General features: G+C 35.5%; 1 protein-coding gene across 3 annotated transcripts in view; it reads left to right on the top strand.

Moving 5' to 3' along the window:
- DCAF10 (DDB1 and CUL4 associated factor 10) overlaps positions 1 to 16,216 on the top strand; it is a 46,178-nt gene that overhangs the window by 15,623 nt on the left and 14,339 nt on the right. For all 3 annotated transcript variants that reach the window (XM_045882715.3, XM_045882717.3, XM_045882718.3), the window contains exon 3: positions 8,868 to 9,065. In XM_045882715.3, the coding sequence (XP_045738671.1) occupies positions 8,868 to 9,065 (198 nt within the window). The remainder of the gene's footprint in view (positions 1 to 8,867; positions 9,066 to 16,216) is intronic.

The following is a 16,216-nucleotide window of genomic DNA, read 5'->3' on the forward strand; positions in this document are numbered from 1 at the left end:
TACAGATAAGGAATTACAAGTCTATAATCATAGTTAGAGATTTTAATACACTTCCATCCCAAACTCGTAAATCAAGTAGATAAAAATTAAGCTATAGAATATTTTAAAATATCTTAGACAACCTTTCTACTAAAAATAGAAATGCAGGATAAGATTTTTTAAATATATTTTTTAAATGTATAGTTGATCTGATAAGAAAGAAAGGAATCCTAGGGCCAAAAATGAAGTAGATGATAGAATGCAAAGAAGTAAACAGGTATTCAGCTGGCTTTTACCCTGGAGGCATCTGCCAAATGCGGGTGACCTTGAGCTTCTGTTTCAATATGTATAAGGAGTTACAGTGGACAGGAGAGTTAATTCTATGGCCAGTTGAAGATGAGAAGTCTAGTAGAAAACTGCATAAGGCTGGGACTCCAAAGAGCTATACTTACAGCATAAAGGTGATCTAGAAACATACCACCTTGTTCATGTAGACTATGACGTTGGTAGAGGGTTGTCAGAAAATCTCCTCAGTGAATGTCTGACCACAAGTCAGTCTTCATGCATGTGTGGGGCCGAAATTCACACTACCATATGGTCCAAAACCATCTAGCCAGCAATTTTAAATTGGATGCAGGTTGATAATAGTACTGCCAGGTACCTGCAAAAACAAATGGAAATCTTCTCTGGGGAAGAAAACTCAGTATCATAAAGAAGTCAGTTCTTTCCAGATAAGTCTCTAAATTTAGTGCAGTTTTAATCAAAATACCAACAGGGTTTTTTTGTTTTTTTTTAACTTAAAAATTCATATTGAATAGTCAAGTGCCAAGAATATCAATCTTGAAGGAGACTAAGATGGTAGTCTTCCAGATATCAAACGCAGTCTTAGGACAGGGATAGATTAAGTGCCTAATGAAATGGAGTAGAACTTCCAGAAACAGACCCATGCATATATGGAAATCTAATAGATGACTGCAGGGGCATTACAAATCAGTGGCAGAGAAAATGGAAAAGAGAGAATTGGTTATATACATGAAATAACTGCGAGTTAAAGACCTAATTATGAAAGCAAACCATTAAAACTTTAGAAGAAATATAGAATATATTTATGTTCTAAGGATGAGAAAGGATTTTTTTTTTTTTAAGATTTTATTTATTTATTTGACAGAAAGAGACACAACGAGAGAGGGAACACAAGCAGGGGGAATGGGAGAGGGAGAAGCAGGCTTCCCGCCAAGCAGAGAGGCCAATGTGGGGCTCGATCCCAGGACCCTGGGATCGTGACCTGAGCTGAAGGCAGACGCTTAACGACTGAGCCACCCAGGCACCCCGAGAAAGGATTTTTTAAGATACAAAAAACACAGATCATTAAAGGATTGCTAACTTCAACTGCATTAAAATGGAAAACTTCCTTCTAACCAAAGACATAACAGTGTGAGAAGATAAGCTATAGGTGGGTGGGAGAAGATATTTTCAATGCACATAGCCAAAGAAGGATTAGTATGCAGGATATGTAAGACAATTACCCTGGAGCAAAATAGGCAGAGAATCATATAAGAGAAGGTAAAATGAGCAATAAATATGGAAAAATTTTCAAGCTTCCTAGTTATCATGAAAATGCAAATAAAAATAAACAATGAAGAAATACTAAGTATTGGCAAAGATGTTGAGAAGTAGAAACCCTTGGACATTGATGGAGTATAATTGGTAAAATTATTTTGAAGAGCAATTCAGCAATATCTGGTAAAATTGAAGATCAAACAGATTTTTAAGAAATTAAGGCACGTGTAAATAAGAAGATGTGTAAAGAAGGTTCATTATAGCATCATTAGTAATAAAAGTTGGAAACACATCTCCATCAAGAGGAAGATAAATTCCTGTATACTCATACAATGGAATACTATACATCAGTTAAAATAAATGAACTAGAAGTATCAGCATCTGAGATACATTTCAGAAATTCAAGGTTGAGCCAGAAAAGCAAATTATAGAATGAGCTATACAGTGTGATACCATTTATATAAAGTCTGAAAATATACAAACATAAGTTTGATGAGGGTATGTATTTGTCTATTTGTTCTCTGCTCTATTCGCAGCACCTAGAACTGTGCCTAGCACATAGCGGGTGCTAATTAAATATTTATGGAATAAATTGAATGCAAAACAAAACTATACATTGTTTATGGATACATACTTAGAATCTCATGGTATTAAAAACTTGCATGGGGAGTGACAAATTTTGGATAGTGGTTCCCTTTGGAGAGGGAGGGAGGGGAATGGGATCGGGGAGGGATATTCAGGGTGCTTCAGTTGTGTTTGTAATGTTCAGAAGAATCTGAAAGATAACAAAATGTTAAAATTTGATAAAGCTGGGTGGTGGGTATCACAGGTTTTTGTTATATTCTTCATAGTTTTCTCTATGTTTTTAATATTTTACAATTTAAAATTTTCTTACCTCAAAAAGATGTGTTATTCGCCCCTACTCAGAATGATCTCTGACTAATCTGCTGTTAGAATTTGTTATCAATGTCAGCTCTCATTTGCTGTTATCAGTGTGTCTGCTTTAGTACCCCACACCTACAGATTTGAATTTGCTTATCTCTTGGTTTGAAAACCAGGTTTTGAAGCTTTTTTAGAGGTACATATCACTTAAGAGTTTTGCGTGAGGATCTGAGGGGTCCTCTGGCATGAGCTTAAGTGTGCATTACTTATTAACTTTTTTTGAGTGCCTACCATATGCCAAACCTTTTGTGAAGCACTTTTCATACAATATTAATTCTCACAGTATCCTTATGTGAAACAGATATTGTATTCATTTTAAGGAATGAAGAAATTGCAGCTCAGATAAAGAGATTTGCTCAATATCTTTAATACGTAGCAAGTGGTAGAGCTGGAATTCATGCTCAGTTCAATTAGACCACCTCACTGTACTGTTCAGAGATGTGGGCATGCATTTCCTAGATAGTGATTTTACACATACTTAGTAATGTCTTCTAGTTCATTTCTTAGTTTTTTAAGGTTTGCTTATCTTGTAAAATAAAAATATTGATAGTTGGGAAGGGTATTTTCTGTTGCTTCATACTTTGGGAAAGTAAGGGAAAAATATGTAACTTAAATTCTTAAGCCCACTATACAGGCTTACTTCTCATTCATGAGGGTTCTGTATATGGATTTAAGAGTCCATTTAATAATCAAGGCCCCCTCAGGTATGAGATTACAAGGGCAGTTGAGATTATTGTAAGTATTCAGTGCCTCTTTAAATATTCCAGGATCTACTTTTCCCTCCCACTGTCTTTGTTGGTCTTTTCCTGATTGGTATATTTCAAACACTATAATGTAAATGCAGTGCTCATCACTGGGAACATGAAATTTCTTATCTTGCAAAGGATGTGGAATTTCACAAAACCCTGAGAGTGATATTAGAAAACTAGTCAATTACATATAAAATCATGGCAAATAAGGATTTGATTGAGTTAGACTAGTTATCAATTAAAAGGAAATGACAGAAATGAGGACATGCTATTCAGAGAATTCAGAGAATTATGTGAATATCTCATGGGACTAAGGAAAGGCCCTTGGGAAAATGGATAAAGCCCTTGAAGTTTATATAGAAATGACTCTCTTTTTTAATTATAGTACAAAACTCAAATATGAAGTAAGAGTGTTATATTTTGCTCTCATAATTTTATTGGAAAGATTATGAGGGAAAACCCAAACATTTAATTTATTCTTATTCTATGAATTGCCTATGTTTATATAAATGTTAAAAATTATTATGACTTTTAGTTTTTAGATAAAGACAACACTTTCTTTCCCTTCCCCTGAGATGTTGGTACCTGTTTTAAAGAAATTCTATTTCAATTGCTGTTATCCTTCACCAATTATCCTCTGATAATGAAGACTTCAATTTATCCAGATGTCCAGTTTACCCAGAACTATTATAGTCATATGTTGGGGTTTGATGGGAACATATGGAGCAGTTTTATCATTCATAAACTCATAGATTTCAGAGTGTATGGAGTGTTTCCTGTTTATTAGAGACTATGGAGTTAAAAACATTTTACAGTCATTAACTTATTAGGCTAGACTGAGTTTTAATTTGAGAAGATTGAGCCAGATCTCCAAGAATTTGTCTAACACTTTACATTCTCTGCATTTGCTTGCTTTAGTATAAGAATTGTGGGTACTTTAACTGGTCTCCTAATCTACATTCTTAGTTTTCTATAATTTATCTATTCTCTTCACCAATGATTCTTCAATACCAAGATTTTTAACAGGTAAAATTTTGAGGCAAAATGAGAAAACTAAAGTGAAAGTGTTGAATTTTTCATTAAGGTAAATGTATTCAATTCAAATTATTAGCTTTTATTCCAAGATTATATTCTTTGTATATTATTGGTATTAAAATATTTTCCATGCAACAATGGTAATTTTTCAATGGCCTTATTGATAAAAATTTTAAAACTGATCCCCCACTTCATTTTATTTTTTATGAAAATCCAAGAGTTTTGGAAACTAGCTACCTCAGAGATCTTTTTGAAACTCTTACCTAATCATTTCATTTTCTTGCCTAAAGCCTTTAGGGTGGACCACTGTGGCCTAAGGTGGTATAATGCCACTGGGGTTTTGTTTTTTTTTAAAGATTTTATTTATTTGATAGAGAGAGACACAGCGAGAGAGGGAACACAAGTGGGGGAGTGGCAGAGGGAGAAGCACGCTTCCCGCGGAGCAGAGAGCCCGATGCGGGGCTCGATCCCAGGACCCTGGGATCAGGACCTGAGCCGGAGGCAGATGCTCAACAACTGAGCCACCCAGGCGCCCCGCCACTGGGGTTTTGAATCCTTATGTGCATTAAGTATTTTCTGTAGACTAAATAAAGTACCTTATTTTTTCCCTAAATTTTTTAAATGTAAGAAGATGCTCTATGATGATGATCAGTTTATTTTAAAAGTTTGACTTTCCAGTTGCCTTTTGTCATGGTGTGTTTTTTTTTGTTTTTTTTTAAATTTTTATTTTTAATTTAATTTTTTTTTTAAAGATTTTATTTATTTATTTGAGAGAGAGAGAATGAGAGAGAGAGAACACATGAGAGGGGATAGGGTCAGAGGACGAAGCAGATTCCCTGCCGAGCAGGGAGCCCGATGCAGGACTCGATCCCGGCACTCCAGGATCATGACCTGAGCTGAAGGCAGTCGCTTAACCAACTGAGCCACCCAGGCGCCCTCTTTTTTTTTTTTTTTTTTAAGATTTTATTTATTTATTTGAGAGAGAGAGAATGAGAGAAAGCACATGAGAGGGCGGAGGGTCAGAGGGAGAAGCAGACTCCCCGCTGAGCTGGGAGCCTGATGTGGGACTCGATCCCAGCACTCCAGGATCATGACCTGAGCTGAAGGCAGTTGCTTAACCAACTGAGCCACCCAGGCACCCTGTCATGGTTGTTTTTTCAGTCGTTTAATTCCTGTCAGGAAGTCATTAAAATATTATTACTTTAAAAAGCCTAATCAGTAAAGATAAAACTGTAGGGGAAAAAAAATGGACTTGACAATTTTGATTAGTAAAAATTTTGATATAGTAAGAAAATATATAAACCACATAATAAGATAAAAGTATATATGGAAAATATATTCAACACACTGTCTTTTTTTTCAACATACTGTCTTTGAAAAACTGAGGTATATCATCTTTAAAGAGAATTTATAACTCTAATAAAAATAATACAGCAGTAGGAAAATCAGTAAGAAATATGAATAGCAATTCACAAGAGAAAATAATCTTCCAATTAATATGAAAAGCGTTGAACTTTACTAAAAATAAAAGTTTCAATTTAAGATTTTTTTTTTCCCCCTGGCACTTAGCAGAATTAAAAAATATCTGTATGACAGGGCTTGGAGAAGTGGACACTGTTAACTGCTGGTAGAACTACAAATCAGTATGTTATTTTGAGGATAGTTTGGCTGTATGTATCAAAAGCCTTACATTTTTTAAAATCCCTTTTTACTTAGCAATACATTTTTCTGGGGATGTACTTAGAAAAATAACTAAGGATGTGATTAATATTCAGCTATTAGGTTGTTCATCATAGTGTTTTTTAGTGTAAACTTTTTTACACTGCATAAAGTTTTACACTAAATAAAACCATTTAATGGTTTTAGTGTAAACCATAGTAAAAAACTGGAAGCAATATAAACACCCAGCACTTGCTTATTAGTTTAAAAAAGAAACAAGATACGGTTCATTCATACAGTGAATCTAATCAGCCATTAAGAATGATTTTTTTTTTTTAAGATTTTATTTATTTATTTGAGAGAGAGAGTGAGAGAGAGAAAGAGCACAAGAGGGGGGAGCGGGAGAGGGAGAAGCAGACTCCCTGCTGAGCAGGTAGCCCGATGTGGGGCTCAATCCCAGGACCCCGGGATCACGACCCGAGCCGAAGGCAGTCGCTTAACCAACTGAGCCACCCAGGCGCCCCCATTAAGAATGATTTTGTCGGGGCGCCTGGGTGGCTCAGTCATTAAGCGTCTGCCTTCGGCTCGGGTCGTGATCCCGGGGTCCTGGATTGAGCCCCACATCGGGCTCCCTGCTCAGCGAGACGCCTGCTTCTCCCTCTCCCACTCTCCCTGCTTGTGTTCCTGCTCTCGCTCTGTCTCTCTCTGTCAAATAAATAAAATCTTTAAAAAAAAAAAAAAAAGAATGATTTTGTCAATAAATCTTTAATAACATGGCAAAATATTTATGACATGACATTTATTATTAAAATATAAGAATTAGGCTATCAATAACAGTGGTTATTTTTATGGTGGACTTTTTTCCATTTAAAAAATATTTTCAGGGATGCCTGCGTGGCTCAGTCAGTTAAGCGTCTGCCTTCAGCTCAGGTCATGATCCCAGGGTCCTGGGATTGAGTCCCACGTCAGGCTCTTTGCTCAGTGGGGAGTCTGTTTCACCCTCTCCCTCTGACCCTCCCCCAGCTTGTGCTCTCTCTTGCAAAGTGGGAAACCTGCTTCTCCCTCTCCACCCCCCCTGCTTGTGTTCCCTCTCTCGCTGTCTCTCTCTCTCTCAAAAAATAAATAAAATCTTTAAAAAAAATGCAAAGATCTTAAAAAAAAAAAAAGTCACTGGGAATCACTACAGAATAAATCCATGATATATTCTCCTCTTATCTCTACTTTTCAACACACAGTACTTCTAACTAGTGTTGCCTCTCAGAGTATATACCATCCCCTTACATGCCTCTGTACCTTTGCTTGTCCCTTGGTCACTTAGGGAGTGCCTGCCTCATCTTTTAAAATCAGTTCAAATGACCCCACCATGAAGTCTTTCCTGACCACCCTTTTCTTTCTTTTTTTTTTTTTAGATCTTATGTATTTGTCAGAGAGAGCACATAAGCAGGGGCAGCAGCAGGCAGAGGGAGAAGCAGGCTTCCCACTGAGCAAAGAGCCTGCAGTGTAGGACTCGATCCCAGAACCCTGGGATCCTGACCTGAGCCGAAGGCAGAGGCTCAACCAACTGAGCCACTCAGGCGCCCCTGATCACCCTTTTCTTTGCTTATTCCATGCAATTATTTTGTACAATTATGTATTTACAATTTTTTTCCACTAGGTAGTGAACTCCTATCTCATGCATAATAAATATTTGTGAGTACTTATTACGTGCCTGGCACGGTGTGTTGGGTACTACAGATCTAACAATGAACTATGCAGACAGTTCCCCCTGTCTTCAAGGAGTTTATAGCCTTATGAAGTTATTCCTTACACTGTATATTAAGTGTTATGACAGAAATATAGAGTACTTTGGAGATTAGAAGATTGGTAAATCTACCCCAAGCTGGATAGAGAAGGAAGTCTTCCCGGAGGGGATGATAGCTGAATAACAAAAAGAAAGGAAGTATTTAGTCAGGTCAAGGGGTAGGGTGAAGGTGGTTTCAGGTAGTAGAAACAGCTTATACAACAGCTAGGAATTTTAAAACTGTGTTAAGTTTTAGGAAGGTTGTTATGGTATTTATGGATACTGAGGTTGATTTCTGATAAAAAATAATTCAATATAATTTTATCTTAGAAGAAGTTCCAGAATTCATTTCTTCTCTCTACAAGAGATTAGGAAGTAATATATAACAGCATATGTTAGAGAAAGCATCCTAATGTTGAATTAGGCAGAAATTCAAGCGTGGAAAAAGAAATAAAAGAAATTCAAGTGTGATTGGTAGGTTTGTTGTTTTTTAAGTATTTGTATAAAATATATTCTCACTAAGCATTGAGAAATTAGTGTAAAATAATTAAAAGTCTGAATTATAGAGTATTTTATTGGTATATCTTGTAATCTTAACTGGTCCTAATAAAATATTGCTAAGTATGATTATTTGGAGGAATGCCTTTGAATTAATAGGTTAAAAATATGGCATTTTATTCGCAATTTTTATGTGTAAATGTGTTCTAAATAGAAAGACATTACTTGTAGCAGGGTAAATTTTTCTCATAATTATGAACCCTTTATGCTTAACATATCTCCCTCTGCAATCAAGTCTTCAAAATCTCCTCTGTCTCCTATTAAATTGTCTCTCACCATTCGTGTTTCCGATACAGATTCTAAAGTTCTTTTTTCTCTCTAGCACTGTTCCCCAAACATCCACCCCTATATCCAGTTCCAAATAAAAATCAATAATATAAAGCAAATGGATAAAATTACATTGTGGTCCTCCTTAAATCATAGTGTCCTTTCCTGTGATTATGTGAATTCTGCTTACTGTTTATTGATATCCATATCACTGGGTTTATACCGTCAGTTTGTAGTCCTTTTTTGTTTGTTTTCTTGATTAGGTAATATAGAGGCTGTTTCTCAAGTTTTCTTTAACAAGAGATTAAATAAACCAGTTTTTCTTTTCTGCTTTGTAGATTTCTTGATAACCGGCTGTTTGCTACCTGCTCTGATGACACTACAATAGCACTATGGGATCTGAGAAAACTGAACACCAAAGTATGCACTTTACATGGTCACACTAGCTGGGTGAAGAACATCGAATATGATACTAATACAAGACTCTTAGTAACATCAGGATTTGATGGAAATGTCATTATTTGGGACACCAACAGGTTTGTGAATAGGAAACCATGTTAGGATTGTGAACAACAACAACAAAATTTTTTTAAGATTTCTTTATTTGACAGAGAGAGGGAGAGAGAATGAGTGAGCATGTGGGGGGCGGGTGCAGAGGGAGAGGGAGAGAGAGAATCTTAAGCAGACTCCCTGCTGAGCGCAGAACCTGGTGTGGGGCTCCATCTCACAACCGTGAGATCATGACCTGAGAAATCAAAGAATTGGACCTTTAACTGACTGAGCCACCCAGGTGCCCCAAAAAAATATTTGTGTAAAATGGTAGAGAAATTCAGTGTTTTGTCTTAGCTTTCATATCTCTTTAGGAGAAAGAATCTGACTTTGGGAAAAATAATCAAAAAATGATTCCATCTTTTGTACTTGCTCTTAGTCATATACTGCAACTAAAAAATTTGGAGAAAAGTTTATAGAAAGGAGACCAAGTAGTACAGTTAATGATGAAAACTGGTTTATAAGATGAGTTTCCTAAATTTAAGGAATTTAAGGAAAAATATTTTTGTTATTTCCTCTGTGGAACAGAAATGTTTTTCATTCTTTGGTCCTTCAGTTCTTAAACCTACTTATTTTGTAATTTTTTTCATGCATTAAAATAATAGTTTCTCAGTGGGAATGTTTGGAAATAATGTGTGGTGCAGTTTTAATTGTCACTATGGGAGGAGAAGAGAGGATTTCTACTGGCATTTAGTCAACAGGGATCAGAGTTTCTAAACATCCTGCATGGAACATTTTGCACAGTAGACTAATCCCATCTAAAATGTCAGTAATGCCTCTGTTGTGAAACACTTCAATGAAATGTCTTCTTATAGAGAAATTGATTATTTAAAGAAACCTGAAGTTTGGGACACCTGGGTGGTTCAGTTGGTTAAGCATCTCTTGATCTCAGCTCAGGTCTTGATCTCAGGGTCGTTAGTTCAAGCCCTGCATTAGGTTCCATGCTGGGTGTGGTGCCTACATAAAATAATCAAGAAAAATAGAGTTGAAGTTTGAGAAATAACTAAAATGTACCTATTGCTAGCTATGGTGAAATGACAATGCAGTAATACACCAGGACCATTTCTGAAATATTCTTTTCAGAGATCATATATAAAAAGAGAGAGGATATTCTTAAAGATTTCTACTATGCATATTGTTTGAGCAGAGGATATATAGATCTCTTTAGATTAAGACAAGCATACCTGTTAAAATTTAGAAGTTCATTTTTTTTAAATTTAGAAATAAAATTTGAATAGGAATATGAATGGTAACTTCCAAATTAGTGGACAAAAGCTAGTAAAACATGATCAATCCAACAGAGGCAGAGAAGGGGGAAAATCATTTTTAAAAAAGGTAAATTGGGAAGCACAAAAATATGGTAGGCAGAAAATCCAAATATCAATAATCGCAATAAATACATATAGACTAAAGTAGCCAGTTAAAAGATAGATAGGGTTAGATTGGATTAAAAAACAAAACCAAACTATGTTCTTTGTAAGGAACACACCCAAAACATGCAAATGAGAAAGTCTGAAAGTCAAAGCATGGGAAAAAAATAACGGGCAAATTCAAATCAAAGAGAAACAATTATATTTACATTAATAGCAGACAAAAGAGAATATAAGGCATAAAGCATTATTGGTGGTTAAAAAAGGTACTGTGCTAAAAGGTTTATTTCACTAGAACATAAAAGAATTCTTATCTTAAATGTACCTAATAACATAGCTTCAAACCATAAAAAGCAAAAATGGGGGGCGCCTGGGTGGCTTAGTTGTTAAGCATCTGCCTTTGGCTCAGGTCATGATCCCAGAGTCCTGGGATCGAGCCCCACATCAGGCTCCTTGCTCCGTGGGGAGCCTGCTTCTCCCTCTCCCACTCCCCCAACTTGTGTTCCCTCTCTCGCTGTGTCTCTCTCTGTCAAATAAATAAATAAAATCTTTAAAAAAAAAAAAAGCAAAATGGACAGAATTACAAGAAAAAACTAAGAATCCCCATCTCAGTGGAAAATAGTAACACTATTCTCTCATTTACTAATAGATAAAGTAGATCAAAAAATTAGTAAGACCATAGGAGATCTTACGGTAATAAACTTGATTTATTAGGCATATTTAGGATTCTCCAAACAAATAGTGAATATATCCTCTGAAGCAAAAGTAGAGCATGTACTAGATTACAAAGTAAGTTTCAACCAATATCAAAGAGTTGTTACCACACAAATGATTTTTCCTGACCTCAGTATAGTTAATTAAAACACAGGTAACTAAAAATTCCCATGTTTGGAGATTTATAAACTCACTTCCTAAATAATTCATGGATTGAAGAAGAACTCATAGGGAAATCAGTAGACTAAAAATTAGTGAACTAAGAATTATACTCAAAAAAACTGGAAAAAGATAAAAAAGAGTAAACCCAATGAAATATTATGGAAATAATAAAGATAAAAGCAGAAATTAGTGAAATTAAAAATGAATGTACAATAAAGTTTTTTTTTAAAGCCTGCTTTTTGAATCTCTGGTAAGATTCATCCAGAGAAAAAAGACAAAAGAATAATCTTAACAATAAAAAAAGAGACAACAAAAATATATATATATGATAATAAGATCACTTTTATGCCAGTATACTTGAAAACTTTGATGAAATGGTTTATCCAAAAATACACCTTAGCAACTGATCAAGGAATCCTAAACTGATCAAGAGAGAAATAGAAAACCTAAATACACCTGTTACCTGGACTGATATTTAACCAATATGCAGTGATTTAGCTGAAGTAGTTGTTAAAATATTAAACTACTTCTGTAGTTAACACAGAAGTTAAATGTGGTAACTGTAGTTAAATGATAAATAGCCACTATCCTGAATCATCCCTGGGCAGTCATATCCTGGCACCCTCTGGTTACCCAGGCCCTTCTTTTAGGGATACCTCCCTCAAGATCTCCCTATGATCTAGCAGCTAAAGTCCCCCCTAAACTACCCCCCCTTTTTTTTTGGTTGTTCAGCATCTCATGTAATTCAGAGAAGTCTCATGAGTTAGATAACTATTATCCCATTTTATTTTATTATTATTTTTAAAGATTTTATTTATTTGACAGAGAGAGATAGCAAGAGCAGGAACACAAGCAGGGGGAGTGGGAGAGGGAGAAGCAGGCTTCCCGCTGAGCAGGGAGCCCGATGCGGGGCTCGATCCCAGGACCCTGGGATCATGACCTGAGCCGAAGGCAGACGCTTAACGACTGAGCCACCCAGGCGCCCCTATTATCCCATTTTAGAGCTAAGGAAACCAAGGTAAGAGAGGTTGGGTAACTTGCCCACATGACTGTCAATAGTAAATTATGAGCCAAGGGTCAAATCCCTGGTTTATAGACTGCTGAGAGACACCCTTTGTTGATGGAAGTTTTAAGATCTTACAGTAGAGTAATTCCAGGACTCAGTTCCAACACTGCCAACTGCATCAATTCTGACTGGCTCATTTTCATCCATTACTGGTTATTTAAATATTCTAAACATTGCCTCTGCCATAGCCATTAAAGAAATGGAAAATAGCAATTAAAATTTATCTACTAATAAAACAGCAGGCCTGTCAGTTTTACAGGTGACTTCTGTAAGACACTATAAGAAACAGAACATTCCAGTTTTATTAAGTTGTTCACATTCCAGAAAAAGGGAAATCTTACCTCATGTATGAAGCTAGTATAACCTTAATATATAAACTCAACAAAGATAATACTAGAAGAGAAAAACTGAAAGGTCAATCTGTAATGTGAATGTAGATACAAGTATTCTAAATAGAAGGAAACTGAAACTTGTAAGATATTAATAAAAATATCATGACCAAGTTGGGTTTATTCAGGAATGAAAAGATGATATATCTGGGGCGCCTGGCTGGCTCAGTCAGAAGAGCATGCAACTTTTGATCTCGGGGTTGTGAGTTCGAGCCCCTTGTTGGGTATACGTATAGGTCACTTAAAAAAGATATATTAATAGAAATTTTTTTTTTTTTTTGGACAAAGTGTGCACAAGCTGGGGGAGCAGCAGGCAGAGGGAGAGGGAAAAGCAGGCTCCCTGCTTAGCAGGGAGCCCGACACAGGGTTCGATACCAGGACTCTGGGATCATGACCTGAGCTGAAGGCAGACACTTAACCGACTGAGCCACCCAGGCGCCCCTATCAATAGAAATTCTATTAATATAACTTACCACATTAACAGATTAAACAAAGTCCGTATGATTGTTTTAATCAAGGAATAAAATTCAACATTCAATCATAATTAAAAACAAAAGAGGGGACATTATTACCAGTCTTATAGAGATTAAAAGGATTATAAAGGGATACAATGAACAACTTTATGACAACACATCAGACCATTCAGATAAATACCTGGACAGTCACAAATTACTTAAACCGATTCAAGAACAAATAGAAAATCTATAGACCCACAGACCTAAAGCAAGTAAAAAATCGAACTGGTAATTTAAAAATCTTTCCACAGTGAAAAGCCCAGTCCCAAAAGTCTTCACTGGTGAATTTTACCAAACATTTATAGAATAAATAATACCAATCTTTCAGTCTCTTCTAGAAAATAGAGGAGAACACTTCCAAACTCATTTTATGAGGCTGGTATTATTACTCTGATACAAACCAGACAAACATCATAAGAATAGAAAACTGCAGACCAATATTCCTCAAAAACAAAAAGAAGAAGAAAAATAGAACAAAATCCTCAACAAAATATTAGCAAATCAAACCTAGCATCATGTATAAAGGATTATATATCACAATAGTAGAATTTACCCCAGGAATAGAGGGTTGGTTTAATATCCAAAAATCAATTGATGTAATACATCATATTAATAAAGGTCAAAATCCATAAACAGGATCATCTCAAGAAAGGTAGAAAAGCAGTTGACAAAATCCAATACCCATTTGTAATAAAACTGGGAATAATAGGGAACTTTTATTCCCTAGACAGCTGATAAAGGACATCTGAGAAATTTATAGCTAAAATCATTTTTGTAAAGTTTTTTTTTTTTTTTTAGAGAGAGCACCCTAATAGGGGGGTGGGGTTAGGGGCAGAGGGAGAGGGACAGTTAGACTCCCCACTGAGCAGGGAGCCCGACGAGAGCCCGACGACATAGGGCTCGATCCCAGGACCCCGAGATCATGACCTGAGCTGAAGGTAGATGCTTAACCAACTCAGGCGCCCCTGGCTAAAATCATCTTAATGTTGAAAAGACTGAATACAAATTTATCCTAAGATTGGTAACAAGGCAAGGATGTCTGCTCCCACCACTTTTATTCAATATTGTATTGGAGGTACAGTTGAACTGGAAATGCAGTCAGGCAAGAAAAAGAAATACCAGGTATCCAGATTGGAAGGGAAGAAGCAATCTTCATATGTAGATATGATCTTATATATAGAAAATCTTAAGGATTCCACAAAAATACTAGAACTAATAAGTTCAGCAAGGTCACAAGATGTATGAGATTAATATACACAAATCAGTTGTATTTCTACTTATAAGCAATGAACAATCTAAAAATGAATGAAGAAGATTCCATTCATAATAGCATCTAAAGAAATAAGATACTTAGGAATGTATTTAACAAAAACAGTACAAGATTTTTACACTGAAAACTATAAAAACATTGCTGAAAGAAATGTAAGAAGATGTAAATGAATGGAGAGGCATTCCATCTTCATGGAAGACTCAGCATCATTAAGATGGTAATTTTGGGGGTGCCTAGCTGGCTCAGTCAGGACAGCATGTGACTCTTGATCTCAGGGCTATGAGTTCAAGCCCCACATGGGGTATAGAGCTTACTTAAAAAAATAATAAGATTACAGAGGACAAACAAAAAAATTTTTTAAAGATGGCAATTGTCAAAAAAATAAAAGATGGCAGTTGTTTCCAAGTTAATCTGTTGATTCAGTGTAATCCCTATCAAGATTCCAGCTGTCTTTTTTTGGACCAATTGTTAAGCTGATTCTAGAATTTACATGGAAATACAAATGACCCAGAATAGCCAAAACAATCTTGAAAAGAAGAACAAAGTTGAAAGACTCACACTCTCAATTTTAGAACTTACTACAAAGCCATAGGAATCAAAACAGTGTTTATTGCCATGGGATAGGCATATAAATCAAAGGAACAGAATTTTGAGAGTACAGAAATAAACCCTTGCATTTATGATTGGTTGATTTTCAATTCAACAAAGGTGCCAAGGTAATTCAGTGGTTCAAAAAAGGATAGTCTTTTCAATAAATGATACCTGAGCAACTGGATATTCACATGCAAAAAGATGAGTTTAGACCCTTATTTTACATCAAAACAAGAAACTCAAAATGGATTTAAACCTGAAGGTAAGAGATAAAATTACGTAATTCAAAGAAGAAAACATGGAAGTAAATCTTCATGCAAACCAAAGCACAAGTGATTAAAAAAAATTGACAAAATGAACTTCATTAAAATGAAAAACTTTTGTGTATCAGGTGATACCATTTAGAAAGTGAAAAGCAAAATTACATCTGATCAAGGATTTGTGTCCAGAATATATAAAGAACTCTTGCAACTCACTTTAAATATACACAAATAACCCAATTTTAAAATGGGCAAAATATCTGCATAGACATTTCACCAAGGAAGATAATACAAATGATTAATAGGCATGTGAAAAGATGATCAACATCATTAGTCATAAGGAAAATGTAAGTCAAAACCAAAATGAGAGACCATTTCATATCCACTAAGATGGCTTTAATTTAGAAAGACAATAATAAGTATTGTCAAGAATGTGGAGAAACTGGATCCTCATACATTGCTGGTAGGGATGTAAAATGGTACAGCCACTTGAGAAAAGTCTGGTAGTTTCTTAAAATGTTAAACAGATTTATCATCTGACCAGCCATTCCACTCCTAGGTATCTACCCAAGAGAAATGAACACCTATCACCACACAAAGATTTGTACATGAATGCTTATAACAGTATTACTCATAATATCCCCAAGAGGGAACCAGTACAAATATCTATCAATTGGCAAATTAATAAACAAAATGTGGTATATCTATATAATAGAATACTATTTGGTAATGAAAAGGAACAGAGTACTAATACGTGCTACAACATGGATGAACCTCAAAAAACAGTATGCTAAGTGAAAA

The sequence above is a fragment of the Mirounga angustirostris genome, unplaced genomic scaffold, assembly GCF_029215605.1.
Source record: "Mirounga angustirostris isolate CCGP_5_RB_7025 unplaced genomic scaffold, mMirAng1.0.hap1 SCAF_15, whole genome shotgun sequence".
Taxonomy (NCBI): domain Eukaryota; kingdom Metazoa; phylum Chordata; class Mammalia; order Carnivora; family Phocidae; genus Mirounga; species Mirounga angustirostris.